Below are 25,602 nucleotides of genomic sequence, written 5' to 3'. Positions count from 1 at the left end.
CTTTGTTTTGTTTTTCTTCTAGTTTGGTGATTATAATTCTGTTCCTATTCTTTTAGTAGGAAATCCTATTAATTACCGCATGAAAATTTACATTGTCAGACTCTAATGACAGTTAACCTACTGGACAAGAGAGGGATTTATGGAAAATTTTACTGTAACTATTACATTAAATAGTTGTGGAATTAAATATTTGTTCTTGTTGTGAAATAATATATTTTCATAACCCATGAGAATATTGTTACAGTTTTAAACAATTAGATTTTTTTTTTTTTAGATTTACCCTAATAATATTTTTTTCTGTGTTCTTTTTGCCTTCATGTATCTGACTTTCCACCTGGAAGTACTTTTCACTTGGAGTAGATCTTCACAATACTCTTTAGTGAGGTTTTGCTGATGACAAATTTTCCTTAGTTTTTGTTTGAAAGATATTTTCTATTTTCATAAATTTCTTGATTCTGAATTAACTTTTAATATATTAAATTGAACATTCTGTAATATACTGAGTCTCATTTTTTCTCTTAAACATGTTGACCATTTGACTCAGTGCTATACAACTAATCTGTATTTTTCCTTTTGGCTGTTTTTAAGATCATCTTTTGGTTTTGAAAGTTTATTAATATTATTTCATTAAGATACTCTAGGTGTGGATCAATTTTTTTTATTCTGTTGGGATTTGTTAGTCTTCTAGTTTTATTGAATCTATATATTGTAATTTTCATTATCACTGGGCATTCACATAGTGTTTTCAAACAATGCCTTGGTTCCACTTTCTCTCTATTCCTTCTTATAAGATTTAAATTAAACTTATATTAGTTTTTCTCATTGTATCATAATGCCTCTTGATGATTTTCTCATTATTTTCTTAGCCATTTAAATAATTCTCTTTTATTTTGGGCTTAATGTGAAGACCGTAGGAGGCCTTGCAGACCTCCAACTACGACAAATGTAATTGACCAAAGGGCAGTGGTTAGCAGCTTCTGCCATGTTTTTCAATGCTCTCTGCTTCCTGACATTATGTCCCTTGTAAAATCACCTCCCCTTGCATGTGGGCTAGGTCCACTGAGTTGCTTCTGATGAACAGAGTAACAGAAAAGTAATAGAATGTCCCTTTTATGATTAGATTGTAAAAAACTGTAACTTATATCTTGCTAGCGCTCTCTTTCTTGCCCTCTTGCTCATTGGCTCTGATGAATTAAGCTGCCGTACTCTGAGATGTTCCATGAAGAAGCCCACATAGCAAGGAAACAATCTAGGCCTCAGTCCAACAACCTCTGAGAATCAACCTGCTACCAACCAGGAGTGTGATAGGAGGAGTTCTAGTGCTTTACTTATTTTGGTCTACTTGATCTTTTTCTGACATAAATATTTAAAAATCGTGTGCTAGTCAACTCATTTTTATATTGCTGTCAGTATTCACTTTATATATTTCTAGGCTATATTAAGTGCATGTGGGTTCATAGTTTTTCTATCTTCATAGTGTCATATATATATATATATATATATATATATATATATATATATATACACACACACACATATATATGTATATATTTATGTATAATGACATGAGTTATTTTAATTCCTTTAATATTTCATTCCTCAAAGTATATTTTTGTTTGATATTGACATTCCAAAAGATTCCTCCTGATTAGAATTTCACTGGCAGTTCTTACTTTATTTGTTTAAAATCTTTCCGATTAGTTTTATTTTAGGTTGATTTTTCAGGTCACATATAACTGATTTCTGTGTTTTTATGTAAATCTGATCATTATTTTCTTAATAGATATATTTACTTAATTTTTTTAAATTTATTATTATTATAGGGTTTGGCTCGCTTGCTGCTTATGTAGGAAAGCCTTAGCTGAGACAATGGGGAGATTTGACTATAGTATTCTGTTTCTCTAATGTGTTAGAAATATTCTGTAGGAAAGGAGTAGAACAAACAACCACACTCACACATGAACTTCATAAGCCTCTACTTACATCCCATTTGCTAGAATCCAAATGACAATGGCAAGTCAAATGGCTAGGCTCATGTCAGAGTTAGAGAATGCTACAAAGTTACATGGCAAAGGAAGTGGATATAAGAATGGATGAAGAATTGAGATCGCCATGATCTCAGTTTACCATACTCTTTCTTATTTTGCATGTCTTGAAGCTATTGCTTGTTTTCCTATCTCTATTTTAATTTTAATCATTTATCTCTCCATCTTTGTGTATATACATTTGTACATATATGTATTATTTCATTCTTCTATCTGGCACAAAATAGATTTTAGTCCATGTTATATTAATAAATACAATAACCTCCATCTTATAACATTTTCTAAAAATTTTCCTTCTCAATTTTGAATATAAAAATTAGTTGGTGGTTTTTATAACTGATGTTTAAATAAATATGAAAGTACATTTTTATTACTACATTCACCATTATTTATTATACCATATAACTTTTTATTTGTTGATTTTTTTTCTCATTTAAGTATATTTTCCAAAAGTATAGTATAAGCTTTAGAGGAGACATAAATGGTGTTTTAAAGAAAATCTGAAAGGTATGTTTAATTGTTCTTTAGTATTTTTTACTTTGTGGAGAATTAGTATGTATACAGAAGCATGATCATGTATGCTTTCAAGTATATAGATTGATGATTTTTAAAATATGTATACACTCATGTAACCATGTCCCAAGTTAAGATATAGAAACTTGCTAACATACTGCAAGTTTTTTTGTGTTCTTCACAGTCCAAACCACCATCCCCTACACCTCAAGAGGTAATCTCCATTCTGACATCAACTGCCATATTTTGTTTTGTCTGTTCTTGAATTCCATAGGAATGGAAACACACAGCATATATTCTTTGGTGTCTTGATTGCTCTGCTTTATAGAAACTCTTAACAGGTAGAGCAGTTCTTCCTAGTTTATCTAAATTTATTCTGATTTAGCAGATATGAGAATGATGAAATCTAAACTACCAATTGGGGCAACCCTAGTAGCAAACTTCTACGCTGAAAAATCCTTAAAAGGCAAAGGAGTTGGTGGCATTAACTTCTTCAGGAAATAGGGATAAGGGATAACTAAAATAATACTTAGCCTCCTGCATTTCATGACCCTGGGCAAGTCTCCACGTCTTACTCAAAGTCTGTAATTTATTATCTGGACTGGGGGAAATAAATACCTTGAGAGAAAAAAAAAATAATTTCAACAGAAGGAAATTTAACCAAATATATACATTTCAAATGCAGAGGCTCCCCACCTCTCATTAGAATTCTGGTAGGGAGACCTGTAGTCTCCAGACATGGAATGGTGAAGAAGAATGTTCTTACCTATTTATTTGCTGTTTTAATTTTCATTTCTATAGTAGGTTGTATCTTTCAGTTTCATTTGACTCTATTCCTAAAATCAGGGTGAGTGCCTGAGAACCTGGGCAAATTCAATAAGCACGCCATATATTTATTGGCCACTGGTATTTATTCTCTTGTGAATTCTTGTTTACCTTCTTTGTTCATTTGTCTCCTGGGTATTTTTTCTATTCCACATTGGTTTGTAGGATTTTATTGCCATAAGTGATTTACTCTTCGATCTCTTATATGGACTTTAAATAAATCTCCCAGTTTATTATTTTGTTTATAATGTCTTTAAAAAGTTGGGGTTTTCTATATTATTTGCTAATATCTTATGAAATTGATAACTATTTTCTCACTATATCTTTTTCATAAGTTAAACTATAGCATCACATCTAAGGAAACTCTTATATTTGGAATTCATTTTTTACCTCCCAGATAAGATAAAGCATTATGTAGTTCACAGACTAGCACTGGTCTTCTTTGTGGAAGATCATATAGGAACAAAAAACTTGGCAATTACCTCTCATTAAGTAAGCCCCTTGTTTTCCTAAACTGCAATTTCCTCCATTTCACTTCTGAGACTGTGTGGTCTTTTCACTTCTACATCGTCTTCTTTTTTTTCCCCCTTGCTTTTCCATCCCTGTACTACCCAACCTCTGAATCAAAGATGCTTCTCTCACCTGAAATCAAATCAAGAGATAATTTATTTTAAATAATTTACAAATCATTTTTCTCTCAAAACATAAATACTACTGGTGAATTTTTTCTTACTATTTACTTCTTGATATCTAAGTGGTACTTCTCAGGAGTTGCTTTGGGATGGGAGAACTTTTATAGGAATACATAAATTTCATTGATTTATAATAAGTCAGAAGCTGATTTAAATATTCCTAATTTTAAATATAATTTTCCTTTCCTTCCATTTGGATAAAATCAGCTGTGTTTTTTCTCTTAGGAAAGAGATAGAAAAACTAAACCATCTATACAATTACTATGATACGTTAATACGAAATGTTAATATTACTATTGAGGAGCGTGAAGAGGCAGTGACTGAAGTATTGAAGGAAACAAAGACATCAACAGATGAATTAACTGCTTTATCAAAAATGGTGAGTTATCATGCTTAAAAATAAGAAAAATAAAAACACTGTTTTTAGTTTTGAACTATGGCTATGAAAACTTATTCTCTGTCAAGAATTAAATAGCAGTTAGCCAATTTTCTGTCCATATTAGTTTTTTGTAGCTGCATAATAAATTACCTGAATTTTAGCAGTTTAAAACTGCACCCATTTATTATCACGAAGTTTCCCTTGTTCATGGCTCAGTTGGTTCTTCTGATCCACGTCTTCAAAGACTGAAATCAAGCTGTCAGCAGCCCTGCATATTTTTTTTCTGGAGACTCCAGCTGAATTTCCTTTCACACTCATTCAGTTTTGTCAACATACAGTGGTTTGTAGAACTGAGATCCTTGGTGAGGATCAGACAGGTATCATTCTCTGTTTTTAGAGGCTACCTTCATTCCCTGGCTGGTGGTTCCTTCATCTTTAAACCCAGAATGGTAGGTTAAGGACGGTCACGCTTGGTTTCCCTCTGACCTTCCCTTGTGACTCATCTTTCCTGTTTCCTCTTCTGCCACATCTCATTCTGCTATAGTAAAAGAAAATAATATAAAAGAAAATTATAAAAGGGTAAAAAGAAATAGTAGTATCTTACAAGGCAATTATACACACACACACACACACACACACACACACACACACACAGACACACACACACATTCCTGTACCAATTTGCATTCCTACCTAGAGTTAAAACTATGTGGTATTTATTTATTTATTGCCACATTCTATTATAGGCTCCTTAAATTATATCTCATATTTTTAATTAATCCATAATTATTAATAAGCTGAGCATATCTTAGTAGCTTTTGGGAGGTCATTTGTATTTCCTTTTTTGTTAAGAATCTCATGATTTTCCCCTGTATATTGAGTGTTTGTTTTTTGTATTGATTTGTAAGCATTTGTTGTATATTATGGCCACTAACTATTTTAAAGTTACATATGTTAAAAATATTTTCACCAAGTCTTTCATTTCTTTATGACATCTTCTGATGACTAAAAATACAGTTTTAATTTAGTAAAAGTTATAAATTTCTTTCAACTTTGTGCTTTTCTGAACATGCTTTAGAAATTCTTCCTCAAACAAAGAATATTCTCTGGTATTTTATTTCATATGATTTGAAATTTTGCTTTTATATTTACGCAATGCTTTTAGGTGAAACTATGTTTAAAATGTTCAAAAATTGACGTATATTCTGTCTAGTTATCTTAAACATTATTGAAAGTGTATATCGAAGTTGACTTGCCTATGTTTCTCTTCAATCCTGTCAGTTTGTTGCTTCATGTGTTTTGAAGTTTTATTGTTTGGTACATCTATTTGTAATTGTTGGTGCATCTGTTTGTAATTGTTGTCTTGTTGTGTCTTCTTGATTAATTAGCTCTTATCATTATAAAATGTCTCTAGTAACAATTTTTATTTAAAAGCACAGTTTGTCTGATATTAATATAGGCACTCCAGCTCTCCTTGGCTACTGTTTTCATGGTATTTGTTTTTCAACTTTTTTATTTTCAACATATTTATATCTAAATCTAAAATGTGTCTCTTGTAGACAGTATATGACAAGGTCATTTTAAAAAGAAATTATTTTCTCAATCTCTCTACCTTGATTGAAGCATTTAATCCATTTACATTTCATGTAATTATTGATAAGGTAGGATTTATGTCTGCCATTTTGCTTTTGTTTTCTCTGTTTTATGTCTTTATATTTCCTCTGTTACTCTATTACTACCTTTTTTTGTGTGTTAAATAGATATTTCTTAGTGTATTATTTCAATTGCCTTGTCATTTATTTTACTATATACTTTAAAATTATTTTCCAAGTAGTTGCCCTGAGATTACAAATATTATCTTAATTTATAAAATAATCTATTTTGTATTAATACTTAATTTCAGTAGTATATAAAAACTTTGTTCCTCGCTAGTGCCCTACCCTCTTTTTTTTGTGCTCTTTTTGTACAGATTTCATTCTTATACATGTGTAGCTATCAACAGAAATTTATAATTATTACTTTATGTTATTGTCTTTTAAATTAGGGGGTAAAGTTTTACAAAATAATGCATTTATGCTGTTCTTTATATTTATCTATGTAGTTATGTTTACTGATTCTCATTATTTCTTCTTGTGTATTCAAGTTGCTGTCTAGTGTACTTTCTTTCAGCCTGAAGGACTCCCATTAGTATTTCTTACAGGAAAGATCTCCTAGTGACAAAGTTTTTCAATTTTTTAGTTATATGGCAATGTCCTAATATCTCCTTCATTTTTAAATGACAGTTTTGTTTAATATAGGATTCCTGATTCCTTTTTTATTCTATAGATTGAGCATGTTAGCATATGCCTTCTAGCCCCATGGCTTTGGGTGATAAAACAGGTATTAATCTTATGAAGATATTTTGGATGTGAAATGTTACTTCCCTTTTGTTGGTGTTTTCTATTTGATAAAATGTCACGTTCATGTTTTCCTTTAATTCTTAGACATTACCTTTAGCTCTTTGCACATATTTAAAATAGCAGATTGAACTAATAAATTCAGTATCTAAGCTTTGGGGACAGTTTCTACTGAGTGCTTTTTTCTTCTAGATGGTCCATCTGTCTTGTTTCTACGTATGTTCCATAATATTTTGTAGAAAACTGGACATTTTAAACAATATACTATGGTAATACTGGAAATAAGATTTTTATTCCTCCCCAGGATTTGTTCTTGTTTCTGTTTGCTGGAATTGTTACTTGTTTGTTTAGTGACCTTTATGAATGAATTTTGTAAAATCTGTTTTCTTTGTCATGTGTAACCACTGAAGTTTCTTCTTAGTTATCTTAGTGGTCTGTTAATGATTGAACATTGATCTTGAAAATCTGGAAACAATAAATCTCCTTGTCTTTGCCAAGGGGCTTTGTGTGCTTGTTTAGGCACATCCTGAACACTCATCCAAGCAGTTGTCAACTCTGCCTTAGTTTTCACTTTGTGTTTTCATAAAGTCTCAAGGTTGACCAAAGGTGAGAACTTAAAGGATTCCTCAGATACTATCAGAGCAGGTGAACCGTCCGGGACTTTCACACATCTCTGTGCATTTGCAGCCTTCTAGATTCCCAGAAATATGTTGGAGCTTTACAAAGCCACTATTTCATTCTCTTCAAAAACTTTTGTTTTTTAAGTTTGTTGGTTAGTTTATTGTTTTTCCCAAGTATTATTTATCCACAAATGTGGCTGCAAAATTAATCAATTGCCTGTGATTTTTTTTTTTTTTTTGGTCTTTGATAATCATGCTTTGAGGAAAAACTTCTTTGAGGAGACTTTTTGTGAGCTCTGTATAAAGTCAAATACAGACATTTTTGCAAGTAGCATCTTCCAAACAACAACAACAACAACAAACGCAAAAAAAGCAGACAGATGGGTCAAATAATAATAGCTATCATAGAATGAGGTTTTGAAGGCATTCCAGTTCTGTTCTTCTCCCTCTGGTGGCTGCTCAACTGCTGGTATTCTCCACAATATGGGATGATGTTCTTCAAGGCTACCATGGGCCAAAAGATGGAGGGATTAGGACAGGTTAAAACATCACGAATCTCATACTCCTTATTATGATTAGGCTGGTTTTATTGAATATGTACTCCTCAGATTGCTGCAAGCTTTTACTTAACCTCCAGAGTTGTGAAAAAGCTAATTTTGACATTTTTGGACCAGTTTCCTCGTTACCTTTATGAGGAGAGTTTTCAGATGCTTTTACTCTGCCGTTTTCACTGACACTCTTCACTAGCACTGTATCTTGAAATGTTGGAATGTTGGGCTTTTATTTCACAGTTTTAACAGTCTTATTTTTTCTTCAATCTTGTTTATTGTAAACTATGCAGTCAAACATGTCAACAGATCTTCTTGGCTTACTGGACAAGGTGACATTCTCCAAAATTATACAACTAAACTCATTTTAATAATTTGTATTGTTTTGTATTTGCATTTAGATTTTTATTCATCTGAAATTTATTTTGGTTATAATGTGAAGTAGAGAAACCACTTTGTTTCCTTTTTTTTTTTTCTTTTTTTGGAACAGAAATTCTACAGTATTTCAGTCCTATTAATTAAAGTAAATGATTTCTCTGTCACTGAATTCAAATACCATTTTTAAAAATATTAATTCAGCTCTATTTCTGGGCTCTATTTTCCCCTCTAATCTTACTGCAATGCTAAAAAAGAAATAGTGCTTTATAATAATGGTATTATAGGATGTTTTAGTATCTTGTAGCAATTTTCCAGCATTGTTCCTCTTTTTCATATACTTCTTGGCTACTCTCATATATCTTTTCTTCCATACTAACTTTATTTCATGCAATTTGAAAGAGAATACTCCTTTTTATTTATTATACTTCATATTAATTTTGGGATAACTGACATTGTATTTTTATTAATCCTTTGCATGATATATCATTCTTTTTATGTGGGTCTTGATTTAAGCTTTTAAATTAGAGTTTGTGTTTGTTTTATGTAAGTTCTCCCTTTTGTGTTGAATTTATTCCAAAATATTTTCTAACTTATGACAAAGATTGTTAAGTATTATCACTGTTTTTTAGTAGATTATTTCTCTTTAGATAATAATGATTATATTCCAAATGTTTATATATGGCCATTTTATAAATGTTATTTATAGTAGTTTTGCATTGAATCTTCTGTTTTATTAGATATTCAATCATATAATCTAAATTTGGAGGCATATAACATATTCATATTCAATATTATAATGGTAACATTTGGCTTCATTATGCAATTGCATTTAGCTAAACTTTCACCAAACATGATTAATAATACTGTTAATTAAAGATAATCCATTCTCATTCTTGAGTTCACTGGGCATGCATTTAGCATTTTATGATTTATTTTTATATTTTCTGTTGGTTCTTTATATTTGGTAGTGTTTTGTAGTAATTTAAAAGTTCTGGAAACTAGATAGTACAAGTATATCAAATGGCTATTTTTGAAGTGTTGGCCATATTCATGTTATTTTCTTCTTTAATTTGCTGATGTGGTATATTGTGTTTAAGTTTTTTCTAATTTTTATCAATTCTTACAACATAACTAAATGCATTTTATTTTATTTTGGTCATGTATTCATTTGATCACTGTTAGACTTGATTTGCTATCTTTTATTTGGAATCTTATATCAATTTTCATAAATGAAAACAGCCCATCAGGTGTTATTTTATACTGTTTGAATCAATATTTATTAACTTATGGTAGCTGCATAAAATGAAATATAATCTATTTCTTAACAAAGTAATGTAATTCTCTACAATTCATTTACATTTTGTGTCTATTTTTTCTTAGTTAGATGAATTGAAAAGAATTTATGATCAACTAGTCAGGAAGAAAAAAAGTTATCAAAATAAATATCTGGACGCATTTAATAACTTTTATGCTACAGTAAGTTGACCTTTCCTTACTTCCCACTTAGAGTTCCATTTTCTATTCCCAAACATTAACCCATGCAACTAAAATAATGTTTTATGTATTTTTGAGATACATCAACATTTATAAATTATTATTTTATTATTTTCTTAAAGAAAAAATCATGGGATATGGCACTTTCTAATATCGCAAGAAATTATTCAGATATTTCAATAGCATATACTGAATTGATGGATGAAAATAAAAAATTTGCCACCGATATTGAATCCATAGCACGTTCAATCAATGACAGGTAATTCTTCAAATAGAATTTTTCTTCTTATGTCACGTACCTAATATGTCCAATATAATGTACCTCTTCATTTTGTGTTCCTGGGATGGTATGGTTCCTTTATCGTTAACTTTAATTTTGTTTGTTTCTGTTTCAAATATTCCTCTTTAATCACTCTGAATCCCTTTAGAAAAATAAAAATAGTGAAAAAATGATTTTATAAGGAGTTTTATACTCACTCGAATCAATATTCTCAATATTGTTTCAAACTCCGTATCTTTGATTACTGAAGAGGTCGAATATTTATACGTCCTCTCTTGAATTCTACTTTTTCTAAAAGACTCTTGTGTGCTTCCAAGGAAGAAATAAATAACTTACGAGTCAGAGAGGAAAAGTAGCTTTTCTAAAATCCCACAGGTAGCATAGCTGGCAATTGAAACCTGAATTTCTATATTCAGATTCAGGGTTTTTTACCTTATCTCATTTTTTTGCAATTTGAACTGACTTTAGTTTAACTGACATTTAGTGAATGATCAAATATGTTTGGTATATTAATCCAACAATAATCATCCCAAATAGCAGACCTAACATTAAAACTGCAATTCTCTTAGGGCACAGTTAAGACTGGTGAATTCATAGAGCTGCACTTTTGTCTGTGTGGCTGGAGTTTAGACCAAACGTTTCACCTGGTGTGTGTGTGTGTGTGTGTGTGTGTATGTGTTTTTATTTGACAGGGAGGCAAGAACAAACATTGAGGGTAAGAAACTAAGTGCCAGATAATGATTCATTTTAAGGGATTTGGACTCTGCTGAAGACTGGTCAGATTTCTTTTTTTTAAATGTACCATTATTTAATATATATGCAGATGCAGTCAGGTGCATATGCTATTTTTTTTAACCATTGCCTTTTTTTTTAAATTAAAGTTTATTGTGGTGACAATTGTTAGTAATGTTACATAGGTTTCAGGTGTACAATTCTGTAATACATCATCTATGTATCACATTGTGTGTTCACTACCCAGAGTCAGTTGTCCTTTCATCACCATATATTTGACCCCACTACCCTCTGGTAACCACTAAACTATTGTCTGTGTCTATCAGTTTTTGTTTCTTCATTTGTTTGTCTTGTTCTTTGTTGTTTTCAGTTTTATATACCACTTGTCAGTGAAGTCATATGGTTCTCGACTTTTTCTGTCTGACTTAGTTTGCTTAGCATAATAATCTCAAGATCCGTACAGGTTGTCACAAATGGCATTATTTCATCTTTTCTTATGGCAGAATAATATTCCATTGTGTATATATGCCACATAGTCTTTATCCAGTCATCTATCAAAGGGCACTTTGGTTGTTTCCATGTCTTGGCCACTGTAAATAATGCTGCAATGAACATTGCAGTACATGTATCTTAATGGATAAATGTTTTCAGATTTTTTGGTAGATATCCAGGAGAAGGATTGCTGGGTCATATGGTAATTCTGTTTTTAAATTTTGAGGAGTCACCACTCAAAATGGAGCAAATACCTAAACATAAGACCTGAAACAATAAACTGCATAGAAGAAAACATAGGTACTAAACTTATGGACCTTGGGTTCAAAGAGGATTTTATGAATTTGACTTCAAAGGCAAGGGAAGTGAAAGCTAAAATATATGAATGCGACTATATGAAACTAAAAAGCTTCTGCATTTTTTTCAATTATAGTAGACATTAAATATTTTAAGTTAGTTTCAAGTGTACATTTACATAATTTACGAAGTGATTCCCCGATTAGTCCAGTACTGACCCAGCAATATACATATCTGTTACAATATTGTTAACTATATTCTCTATGCTGTACTCTACATTCCTTTGATGATTTTGTAACTACCAATTTGTATTTTTTAATCTCTTCCCTTTTTCACCCAGCCCTCAACCACCCTTTCAGATGGCAACCATCAGTTTATTCTCTGTATCTATGAGTCTGTATTTGTTTGGTTTTTTTTGTTTATTTTGTTTGTGAGATTCCAGGTATAATGAGATAATATGGTATTTGTCTCTGTCTGACTTATTTCACTTAGCATAGTACCCTCTAGGTCCATCCACATTGTCGAAAATGGTTAAGATTTATTTTTTTAATGGCCGAGTAATATTCCATTGTATATATGTACCACATCTTCTTTATCCAGTTGTCTATTGATGGGCACTTAGGTTGCTTTCCTATCTTGGCTGTTGTAAATAGTGCTGCAGTGAGCATAGGGGTGCATACACACATATATCTTTTTGAATTAGTGTTTTGGATTTCTTCAGATAAATACCCAGAAGTGGAATTGCTGGGTCACAAGGTAGTTCTATTTTTAATTTTTTCAGGAACCTTCATACTATTTTCCACAGTTGCTGCACCAATTGGCAATCACACCAACAGTGTATTGGGTTCCTTTTTCTCCATATCCTCCCCAACACTTATTGTTTGTTGATTTATTGATGATAGCCATTCTGACAGGTGTGAGGTGATATCTCTTTGTGGTTTTAATTTGCATTTCTCTGATGATTAGTGACATTGAGCACCTTTTCATATGTTTATTGGCTGTCTGTATGTCCTCTTTGGAGAAATGTCTATTCAGGTCCTCTGCCCATTTTTAAATTGGATTGCTTATTTTATTTGGTGGTGAGTGATTAGTTCTTTATAAATTTCGGATATTAACCCCTTATCAGATGTATCACTGGCGAATATCTTCTCCCATTCAGTAGGCTGTCTTTTCCTTTTGTTGATAATTTCCTTTGCTGTTCAAAAACTTTTTAGTATGATGTAGTCTCCCATTTCTTTATTTTTTCTTTTGTTTCTCTTGCCTGAGGATATATATTAGAAACAAATATTACTAACAGCAATGTCATAGAGTTTGCTGCCTATGTTTTCTTCTATGAGTTTTATGGTTTCAGGTCTTAACACTTAAGTTTTTAATCCATTTGAATTTGTTTTTAGATTTCTCTTTTTGAAGCCATCACTTTTATGATGAATCCAGGTTTGAATATTTGGTTTAAAGGTGGTTCCAGATATTAAATGAGAAATGTATGGAGGAGGCGGAAGGTTGAAAGAAAGATGTTGCTATGTTTATTTGGAATTGTGTGTGGCATGATTCAAGTGTAAGTGTCTAGATATCACTTTGAATTATGGGCCTGAAATTGAGGAAAGATATACATAGAGATAGGAGTTAGATGCTAAATGAAAAGTATGTTAAACTGGCATACATTTTAATTTTTATCACTTCCTTTGCTTCTGAGAAATTAGATTTTTCATGAAATAGAAATTTTATGGGATAAATTATGATACTAAGCCAAATATCAGTGTAATATAAAGCTTCTCCAATATCTGGTAGGACAAATTCAAGAAATATAACTAATGGCTTTTATGGACTCTATACACACAAAAAAGAACTTTGTTGGTCATGAAAATCACAACTATCTACTTAGAAAATATAAGAGGAAAAACTCTCATTCATTAGAAGATGAAACATAAATTCATAAAAAAGACACAAATATGAAATAGGAGAATTTTATTAGGAAAACACCAAACATGATTGAAATTTATTAAAATTTATGTTTAAAATGTTTCCAGTTTATCAAAGTATATTTGAGAAGTAAAACATTAGATATACAGAGGGTGACAAAAAAATGTATATACATTTTAAGAAAGGAAAACTGTATTAATTGTAACATTCAATATATACCTATAACAAAAGATGAATACAAGTCATGTTTGACTTCTGCAATTACAAGAGGCACTCAGAGTGGTTACCATCAGCATCCAGACACTTTTGATTATGGCAAACTACTGCTTGAGTGTGGATAACATCGCTTTAAATGTGTATACATATTTTTTGGCATCCCCGGTATTTAAGGTATATCAAATGATGGGTTTTTATTAATACTATTTTTTAAGAATAGTTACGTTCACAGCAAAATGAAGGGGACTGTACAGGGATTTCCCATAAACTCCCTGCCTCCACACATGTATAATATCCTCTATTATTAACATTTGCCACCAGAGTGGTAGATTTATTACAATTGATAAGCCTAAATTAACACATCATAATCACCCAAAGTCCATAGTTTACATTAGGGTTCACTCTTGGTGTGTACATTCTGAGGGGTTTGGTCAAGTGTGTGATAACATGTTTCACCAAAATCGTGCCATACAGAGTATTTTCAATGACCTAAAAATCCTCTGTGTTGTGTTTACTCATTCCTTCATTCCCCTTTCCAAATTCTGGGAATGCTGATCTTTATGTCCCCATAGTTTCGCCTTTTCCACAATGTCAGATAGTCGGAATCATACAGAATGTAACCTTTTCAGATTGGCTTCTTTCACTTACTAATATGTATGTAAGTTTCCTCCATGTCTTTTCATGGCTTGGTAGTTCATTTCTTTGTAACGCTGAAGAATATTCCACATCTGGATATACCACAGTTTAATCCATTTACCTACTGAAGGACATCTTGTTTGCTTCCAAGTTTGGCTGTTATAAATAAAGCCTCTATAAACATCCACATGCAGGTTTTGTATAAACAAAAGTCTTCAACTCATTTGGGTAAATACCAAGGAACATGATTGTTGTATCATATGATAAGAATATGTTTAGTTTCGTAGGAAACCACCAAACTATATTCCAAAGTGGCTGTACCATTTTTCATTCACACCAGCAACGAATGAGAGTGCCTTTTGATCCACATCTTTGCCAGTATTAGGTGTCTGTGTTCAGGATTTTGGCGATTGCAATAGATATGTCATGATATTTTGTTGTTTTAATTTGCATTTCCCTAATGACATATTATGTGAAGCATATTTTCATATGCTTATTTTCCACTGTATATATCTTCTTTGGTGAGGTATCTCTTGAGGTTTTTGATACATTTTTTTTTTAATCAGATTGTTCTTTTCTTACTGTTGAGTTTCAGATTTCTTCGTATATTCTGGATAACAGCCCTTTATCAGATGTGTCTTTTGCAAATATTTTCTTCCAATGTGTGGCTTGTCTTATTCTCTTGACATTGGCTTTCACAGAGCAAAAGGTTTTAATTTTAATGAAATCATCTTATAAATTATTTCCTCCATGGATTTGCTTTTGCTGTTATGTCTGCAAAATCATTGCCATATCCTAGGTCATCTAGGTTTTCTCCTATGTTATCTTCTAGGAGATTTATAGTTCTGTGTTTCATTTTGCATTTTACATTTGGGTCTACAATCCATTTTGAATTATTTTTATGAAAGGTGTAAGGTCTGCATCTAGCTTCACTTTTTTTTGCATATGGATGTCTAGTTGTTCCCAGTACCATTTGTTGAGAAGATGTTCTCTGCTTTACTGTGTTGCCTATGCTCTTAGTCAAAAATCATTTGACTATTTTTCTATAGGTCTATTTCTGGGCTTTCTATTCTATTATACTGGTCTACTTGTCTATTCTTTCACTAATACCCTACTGTCTTGATTACTGTAGCTTTAGAGTAAGTCTTGAAGAAATATATTTTTTAAATGGGTAAATATAGGGGCATATCAAACTTTTGAATATGAAACAAATAATGAGAAAAAGTCAAATTCTAACTAAATAAATTGTAATTATTATTGAGATTGTTACTAAAATCCTAATGTAATATTATTTTATAATTTATTTAAATGATTATCAGATAAAACTCACCAAAATAACTTTAAAATGATGATTTGTGGTGATACAGCTTTATAATATATTTAAATATGAAAAAGCTTACGTAATTATTAAACTCTGTAGTATTCACCAAAGTATAGATAGCTAAATAAATGAAACACGACCAGATACTAAGAGCAATTAGTTAGAAATAAAAATTTAAAAGATACATCTTACAGTATAATTTTAAAACATGAAATCCAGTGACTAAGTCTAGCAAGTAGATGTATGATATCTTTACATAGAAGACTGAAAAATATTATTAAGACAAATTAAAGAAGATGGAAATCATTGGGGGAGTACATATCTTGGTCATGGATTGGAATACTCAATATTGTGAAGATAATTCATACAATCTCAAATTCTGAGCCTATTTTGTGTTTATATATGTGTGTGTATGAGTAAACTAAAAAGTTGCTTCTAAATGTATATGGAAAATCAAAGAAGCAAAAATATTCCAGACAATGTTAAAGAAGAAATAATTTTGAGAACTTACCATTTTTCAAAAATTATAATGAAGTGTAAGATAACTTACTGTTGTTACAAAGATAAATAGACCAGTAGAACTGAATAGAGAGTTCTGAATTAGACCGATACATGTATATTTGCTTGATTTGTGACAAATATGCCACTGTAATGCAGTGAAAAATGAGTAGCCTTTTAATAGCATATAAAAATAATAAACATTTACCCCTAACTACCATCACATACAAATGCCAATTTTTATGGAGTATAGTTGTAAATCTGAAAGTTAAAACAATGTAAAGCCTAACAGAAAACATAGGAAAATATCTTACTAAATATGGGCAAAGCAAAGCTTTTTTAAACAGGAAAATAAACACCATTATAAATTTTTTAACAAACAGTGACTAAAGATGCCATCAAGTCAGTGAAAGGCAAAACACAGACTGCTAAATATATCTGTAATACCTGTATCTGAGGAGATAAATCAACACACCATTAAATCAACATTAAGTATAATCATAAATAATAAAAACAAATATAGATAATAACCATAAAATAAGTATAACTACATAAAATAATAGCATAATAAAATAATTAAAAATAAACAAAAATAATCCAACAAAAAGCGGAAAAAGACTTGAACTGTCATTTTGCAAAGAAGGATATCCAAGTGTACGATAATAATGAAACGGTGCTTGATTTCTCAGGGAATGTAAACTAAACCAACAACGAAATACCAGTATACATCCATTAGAATGGCTGAAATGCAAAGGCTGTTGCTGTGTTAGGTGATGGCCCGGAAGTTGGAGCAACTGGAAGTCCTGCACACTGCTAGTGGGAGTGTAATTTGGTAGCAAATACTTCAGCACTATCTACTAATGAGTTAAATACATCTGCTCCTAGTCAAAATCACTCATGAGAATGTTCATAGCAGCATTCATTTGATAGTCACAACCTAGAAAATACTTAAATGAACGTGAAGAGTAGAATGGATAAATTGTAACATATTCATACAAAGAAAGCAATGAGAATGAACAGATTTCAGCTACATAGAACAACTTGGATGAATCACATAATCATACTATTGAGTAAAAGAAGACACAATAACAGTATATACTGCATGATCCTGTTTACACTAATGTAATCCTGTACATAAAAATACACAAAACTTCATGATGTTGATAGAAGTCAGGATTACAGCTCCTATTGGGTGGTAGAGACAGAGAGCACACACTATGGGCGTCTGATGGCATTGTTCAATTTCTTTTTTCTTTTTGTCTGAATGAGGCTGTTACTTGTACATTCACAGTGAAAATGTAACAAGCTGTATTCTTTGATTTGCATACTATTCTGTGGTAAAGATTCTACTTCAATAAAATGTATTTAAAAACACATCAAATTACGTAAATTGTTAATTCAATGTAAAATGCATTCAATAACGTATGAATCTTATATTGAATTCACATTACATGTAGACACTGAGGTAGGTGCTAAAATTGCAATGTGTGTGTGTGTGTGTGTGTGTGTATGAAAGTCTCTGCCTTCAATGAGACCCCAAGAAACAATTATTATGGAAGCTATATTTTATTAATGGCCTAATAAGTATGATAAGAAAGGCAGAAGAGGTTTTAGGTAACAGGAGATTCTTTTATATATATTTTTTTAATTTTTAAATTATTTATTCAAAATTTACAAATTAAATGCTTGCTTGTCATTCAATTCTAAGAAAACAGTTGGAGAGTGATCACAGTATATTGATTAATATGGAAAATCATTGTTGTATTTTTGAGTGAAAAAGAAGTTTGGAATATCCTTTTTGACGCAACTCACCCTGAATTTCTTTACTTTTAAGCAAACACTCTGAAAAATGAAATCAATGATACATGTTTAAGCAATATGTGATTTGGGATTTATTTATCTATTTATCTATCTATCTATCTATCTATCTATCTATCTATCTATCTATCTATCTAGTTTCAGGTGTATAAAGCAACATAACAGTTAGATATTTACACCCCTCACTAGGTAGCAGGAGATTCTGATGATGCAACTCATTTTAGCCATTACTGATTACCTGTGATATTTTTCCATTCATTTCTGTGGTTTTCTGTAAGTACTCGCTCTGCCTTCTATGAAGATCTCATATTTCTTTAATTTTTTTTCCTGTTAGAGATAGTGTAGCATCAGTGATGTTTTATGCATAAAATAAATAAAAATAAAAGGCACACTTTTTGTATGGTTGCATATCCAGTACCTTATGACTGCCTGCAAGTAGGACCTACAAGTATGCATATTTTTCCACATTTTTGTACCCTTGAGACTAACTTTGTACCTAACATGTTGATGTGCATTAAATATTTGTTGAATAACATTTTTGGTAGAAAACATTCATTTTTAGTATGCTATCTGTAAAATGTATTATATGAGATACAGAAAATAATATAAAGATCAATGGTTTTTATAATTTAGAATTTAATATCAGAAATAACTTCATAAATCTTTATTTTTTACTCTATGCAAACAGCAATTTTATAATTTTATAATTAGAACTAATAGACTTATATTGTAACCTTTTTGCTTATGACTAACTTCATAATCAAAGTTTATATTTAAAGGAACCCTACACCTAAAAAGCAAATGTATGTTTGTGAGTGTGTGTGTGTTTGTATGTGTGTGTGCATGTGTGTGTGCATGTGTGTCCTGAACACTGGCTTTGTGTGAACTACTGTTTGAAGTGCTAGGGATATCATTTAAATTTACATTCTCCTAAAGAGATAATAAACATGTGAAATAATAAAAGATTGTTTAAAATTCAGTTACTGATACTCTTGTGAGGAAGATAAAATTGAATATGTGCTGGAGAGTGACAGGGCCAGGGAAGGACTGGGAGCTCTGCTTTAGCAAGGACATTCAGCGACACCTTTCTCTAAGAAGGTGACATTTGAGTGGAGACCTGAATGAAAAAGGTGTGTCAGCCTTGAGATGGTCTTAGGAAGAACATGACAATTCGAAGGAATAGCACATGCAGAAACCCTGATAGGGGTAAAAAAAATCTGTGTTCTGAAATCAGAATGGAGGCCGGTGTTCAAAGAAAATTGTATATGACTAGAGTAATTCAGGGAGACAAATGTTGGCAAGGCAAACAGGGCTCAGACACTGCTTGCCTGTAAGTAGGCTCTGATAAAGGCATATGGATTTAAGCATTTAATCTATTTAAAGCATCTTACATTTTAGAAAGATCTGTTGGGCAGCTTAGTGAAAGATGGACTTGGGTGCATATAAGAATAACTTTTACGGTGATTCAGAAAAATTATAATGATGACATAGATCGAGGTTTTTTGCAGTAGAGATGGTAATAGCTGATTTTCAAATATATTTTGGAGGAAGTGCCAACAGGATCTTTTGATAGATGGTTATAAGATGTGAGGAAAAGAAAAATGGTCAGGCTACTTTCTGAGATAACAAGAAGTTATGAGGGGGATCTTGGAGAAGAAGATGTAAGTATGTTTCTTTGGGCCATATTAAATGTCAGGCTTTCATTAGCTTTTCAAATGGAAAAGAGAAGTAAAAATTAGATGCATAGGTCTATGGCACAGAGATGAGGAAGATACTGGACACGAATTTGGAGTCATAAAATTAAACAATGGGACAGGATGAGATGTCTAAAATGAGAATGTAGACAGAAAAGTAATGAGAATTTACATTTCCCGCAATGTTGATAATAGAGAATGTGGAAGGTCTTTTTCTATCAAACACTTATAAATGGAGTATAAATAGGACATACATTCTTTAAATGAAGTGTTGTGCTTATGGGAAGTAAAGGAAATCCCCAAGGGCTAAGGCAAATAAATTAATTGAACAACTGCAAGTTAAATTTCTAGCTGATACGTGGCTGCTTTGAAAATATGGAGGGAGGAGTGGCCATGCTGGACTTAGAAAACAGGAGAATTAAGTTTTAATGTCTTCAAACATGGCCATGGGCCATGGATCTGTGAAAGTGAGGAAGGTGGATAAAGTAAGGGCATTTGAATGGGTGGAGCAGAAAAAATATACCTACAAGTGAAGGCAGAGACAAAGTGTGTCTGTCTAAGCCAGGGGCCTGAGTGAGGGTAAAGGAAGAGAGAAAACTCCTGGTCTGGCTCCTTTCCACACTGGCTTGATGTTTTGACTTACTCTATTTGTGTGATCTTGGAAGAGCCTAACCAACAAATTATCACTAAAAAAAAAGTGATCCTCCTTTGATAAATATTCTGTACAGCAATAAATTGACTCAAGCCTCACGAGATTCTCTCAAATAAAGTAAAACTTTTAAAGATGAGCTAACACAATTATAAAACAATAAGGAAAAATCCAACATGACTGAGAGTTATCAGAAATAACCAGCAATATATTTAACCTCCTAATAATTTCATATAATAGAACTAATAAATAAAGTCTACCTAAGTAAGTTTAAAATTGTTGAAGGGGAAAAAAGAAAAAATCTACTAGTAGAACACTATCAAAAACAGTTCAGGCAGATATGAAAACGAACTCACCAAAACTTATAAAAAAATTAAAATTGGATTCATTTCAATTCAAGATTTTATTAATTAAATAGCAAATACAGCTGGGAAAAAATAAATCTGTGCAGTTGAAAATACAGAGGGGAACCCAGAATGCAACACAGAGAGAAAAAGAGGCAAGAAACACAGAACTATTAAGAACTATGGAGAATAGAATGAGAAATAAAGGAGAAAATGGGAAAGCAATATTTGAAAAGATAATGGTAGGTAACAGTCTATAATACTTTAAAGCATGACTCTTTTGAATAAGTCATCAGAATAAATCCCAAATAAGATAAACTCAGAAAGAAAACTTTAATTTTTATTACACTATAGCTTACTCACATTAGAATGAGAAAATGAAGATATAACATGTTATTGGCAAACATATGAATGCTATATATAATGACAATATCTGCAAACAGCTTTCCTCTCTCTCTAAATTAAAGGGGTAAATGGAACTTCCTATTTAAGGTCAATATCTCTATCTGTGCTCTTGGTCTTAACCCCTTTCACCCTGTTGTGGCTATTGTTTTATTCTTTGTTTGTTTCCATTTTGTTTCTTTTGGTGTTTAGATTCCACGTACAAGTGAAATCACATCACATCTGTCTTTCTCTGTCTGACACTCAACTCAGCACAATACCCTCCAGGTCCATCCCTGCCACCGCAGATGGCAAGAACCCATTCCCTTCCCTCGATGAGGATTTTCCATTGCATATAAGTACCACCTCGTCTTTATCCGTTCTTCCATCGACAGCCACCCAGGCTGCCTCCACATCTTGGCCACTGTAAACAATGCTGCAGTGAACATATAGATGCACACGTCCCCTCAAAGTAGTATTTTGGGTTTCTTCGAATAGATGCCCAGAAGTGGGATTACTGGATCCTTCTTTGTCTCTTGTTATATCCTTTGTTTTAAAGTCTGTTTTGTCTGGTATAAGTATGGCTACCCAACATTTTTTCTTTTTTTTTTTTTTTTGTATTTTCGTTTCCATTTTCTTAAAATATCTTTTCCCATCACTTTACTTTCCATCTGTGTGTGTGTCTTTCAATCTGAAGTAAGTCTTTTGTATGCAGCATATGTAAGGGCTTTCAGCACTCCTATGTGTTTTGATTGGAGCATTTAATCCATTTACATTGAAAGTAATTATTGATAGGTACTAGGTGTGATCAAAAGCTGTGGTGAATGTTTAAATTAAAAAAAGTTATTGCAGTAAAAGACACATTGCTGTAATCCCCCTCAAATACTTCCCCTTGCTACGATCACACTTAACCCATCATTCTTGCCGCTTTCTGAAGCAGTTCTGGAAGTCCTCTTTCGTGAGTACCTTTACTGCGCTGTCATGGTTGCCTCAATGTTCTAAATCAATTTAAAACATTTACTTTTCATGGTCATTTTGACTTTAGGAAAGAGCCAGAAATCACATGGTGACAGATCCAGCGAATAAGATGGATGAAGGCACACCGTAATATTTTTATTTGACAGAAATTGCCATACCAGAAACTATGTATGATGTGGGTCATTGTCATGATGGAGGATGAAGTATATAAAGACAATCATGAAAGAGGACTTCCATAACTGCTTCAGAAAGTGGCAAGAACCATGGAATAAGTGTGTTTGAATTGAGGGGGAGTATTTTAAGGATAATTTATGGCAATGTGTCTTTTACTGTAATAATTTTTTATTTAAACATTCATTGTATCTTGTGATCACACCTCTTATGTAGCTATTGCCATTTTATTATTCATAATTTTGATTTTTTTTTACATCTTAAAGAAGTCCCTCTAACGATCCTGGTGGTTATGAACTTTTTAAGCTTTTTCTTGTCTGTGAAGATCTTTATCTGTCCTTTGATTTTAAATGATAGTCTTGCTGGGTAGAGTAATCTTGGTTGTAGGTCCTTGCTTTCCATCACGTTGAATACTTTGTGCCAATTCCTTCTGGTCTGCAAAGTTTCTGTTGAGAAATCAGCTGACCATCTCATGGGGGCTCCATTATAAGTTACTAGTTTCTTTTCTGTTTCTCAGCTATGCAGCATCACTGTAGTAAATTGTCTGCAAAGGATGAAATGTTATTTACTTCCAGCAGCTTAAAAAGGTTTCAGAATCTCACTGTCAGTTATAGGATTAAGTCCAAGTTCCCAGACCGGTAGATTAGACACTATAGTCTGTTCACCAATACAACTTTAGACTCATCTCGTACCACTCCTTTTCATGATCTTTATGTTCTAGCCTATTAAAATGCTTACATATCCAAACTCATACTGTTTTAAGCTTCAGTCTTTGTCTCTGGTATTCCTCTGACTGAAATTTTCCTCGTGCTGCCGCTCCTCCTCCTCCTCCTCTACCTTTTCTTCTGGCTTGTAATTTTAAATATAATTAATTGATTACTCATACAATAGTTTAGACACTAACTCTTCCCAGATGCTTTCCCTATTGGTAACTTATTTTCCCCTACCCATAAGCCATGATGGTATTAAGTGCTTCTTCTGCTTCATCCATTATTGTTCTTTGTTTTTCATGTATTTTTTCCTTCATGAGAGTATAAACTGAGAACCTTTGTTTTAATTCATCTTCGAATCTCAGATACCTAGTATGGCACTTGACATGTAATCAATGCTCAACAAGTATTCATTTAACTAAACCTCCCTGGTTCCATAGACTTTTCTCCTAGCACTTAGCACACTACGTACAGTTGGTTTGCTTATTTGTTTCTTCTCAGATGAGCTCCTGTTTGCAGGCTGTGTGTGTGTGTGTGTGTGTGTGTGTGTGTGTGTGTGTGTGTGTGTGTGTATGTGTCTGTGTTTTTCTCAATAGGTGTTCAATAAATGACATAATGAACTGATGAAAGCTGAATATAAAAGTTTGTATCTTTATTTCTTTCTCTGCTTTAGTATTTTTGTGCTCCTATTCTCTCTGCTATGTGTCTGATGTCACAATTATTTGTTATATCTCTTTCTGCTCCAAATTAATATTAATGGTTATTTATCTTTTTTATATTTGTCTTTTTTCTCTTATTGTTTTCCATCTCATTAAACCAGATAGCACCATAATAAAGACCCATGCTGTTACATACTTTTTAATTAACAAAAAAAACCCTATTAAATCATTTGTATGTGTTATTCAATGTGTGTAAGCGCAATGTATATACAGTAAGTCCTCACTTAATGTTGATAGGTTCTTAGAACTGTGGCAAAATGGCATATAACACAGGGAATTTTACCATAACACAACTGCTATAAACATATTTAAGTCCCTACAGCATCTCATCCATATTATAACAAAATCATGTAGAATGAAATGACGTTATTCGAGGACCTACTATATTCTTATGTTTAATCTTTATAACAACCTTGATGGTAGGTGTTATTAATCAAATATTACAGATAAGGAAATTGTATATGAAACCATCCCCTCAATTATGAAAAGAGCTATCGGGATTTCAATGTACATCTTTCTGACTCCAAAATTTGTTTATTTTCCACTTAGCAACACTGCCTCTCCACCTCCATTGGCAAATCTGTTCCCATTTCTAACATGTTACAGCAGACTCTGGACATGACATTTACTAACTACTTCAAAAAATGTCAAAAGCTCATTGCTTTATTCAATTCTTCATCCCTATATCTGGCTGTGCCATTATTTTTCTCAAAAGACTTCTGTTCTTCTTAGTCTCTGCTTTATTTATTTATTTATTTATTTATTTATTTATTTATTTATTTATTTATGTTAGTCTCCCATTTACTTGAATCACCTTCCCCTTAGTCCCTGCTTCTTTTGTTCCTTAAATTTAAAATATTTTAAAGCATATCACAGACACTTGTACATCTAGTGAATACCCCCAGGAAACTTCTCCCAAATCTGGACTGTTTTATATATATATATATATATATATTAATACTAAGATTCCACTAAATGCCATCTCACCATTTTGATGCCATTACCAACTGTTACATTGTTTGAATAAGTTACATAATTAATTCCATATGCGATTTGTTGTCCATATGTAGTTCATTTTAAAATGGCAACATTAAAAGATAGACGTCATATTTGTTAACAGATTTTGTTCAGTACTGTGTGCATAAAAATACTTGCAAGATCTTTTAATGGTAATGATGGTATATGATTGTTTACTTTGTAGTAGCAATGTAGATAGAATTTGATAATTTTGTCTTTCAAATAAGCCAGCATCCATTAGAAATACACCCTTTACCTTTGGGACATTTGACTTGAGCAAACAATTTCACTTGACTGCTTATTCACATGATAGGCAAGCTTCAGTAACCTAAGTCAAGGGAAATGAACCGGTTTAAGATGATTTGAAATTGATTAATTTGGATTTAGTTTGCTTGAAGTTAACTGCATGGTATAAATTTCTATATAGCCATTTTCTTACATTCAAGCTCTGTAAAATATTCTGAGTATCTACTTCTAATGTTCTACTGTCCCTCAAGCAAGACAATGCCATTGTAACTGCAGTGATCCAAAGATGGGGTTGATAATAGAGGGAAATGAGCAAAAAAGCTATTGAACACAATAAAGACATACTGATATCTTTTATGAAATGTGTTTATCAAGAGTTAACAGGAGGTGATTTATTTGTAGAGATAACAATTAGAATATTATTGAAGATGGTAAATAGCCTGGAATACTTAGAATGAATCCACAGGGTACTGAGTTCTTCACACTTGTTTAGCTGTATCTTACCAGCCTATTAATTTGCGTTACTTCACAGGAGTTTAGAGTATGATTTTTTTTTTCATCATTTAAAAGCAAACTTTCAAATGAATATTCTT

General features: G+C 32.0%; 1 protein-coding gene across 1 annotated transcript in view; it reads left to right on the top strand.

The window, feature by feature from the left end:
* CCDC178 (coiled-coil domain containing 178) overlaps window positions 1-25,602 on the top strand; it is a 325,057-nt gene that overhangs the window by 45,265 nt on the left and 254,190 nt on the right. The window contains exons 9-11 of the mRNA XM_088797614.1: window positions 4,301-4,454; window positions 9,777-9,872; window positions 10,013-10,149. Coding sequence (XP_088653740.1) covers window positions 4,301-4,454; window positions 9,777-9,872; window positions 10,013-10,149 — 387 coding nt within the window. The remainder of the gene's footprint in view (window positions 1-4,300; window positions 4,455-9,776; window positions 9,873-10,012; window positions 10,150-25,602) is intronic.

The sequence above is a fragment of the Rhinolophus sinicus genome, chromosome 4 (assembly GCF_057876585.1).
Source record: "Rhinolophus sinicus isolate RSI-liver-muscle chromosome 4, RSI-T2T, whole genome shotgun sequence".
NCBI classification, from domain to species: Eukaryota; Metazoa; Chordata; class Mammalia; order Chiroptera; family Rhinolophidae; genus Rhinolophus; species Rhinolophus sinicus.
This window is presented reverse-complemented; position numbering and strand designations above follow the sequence as displayed.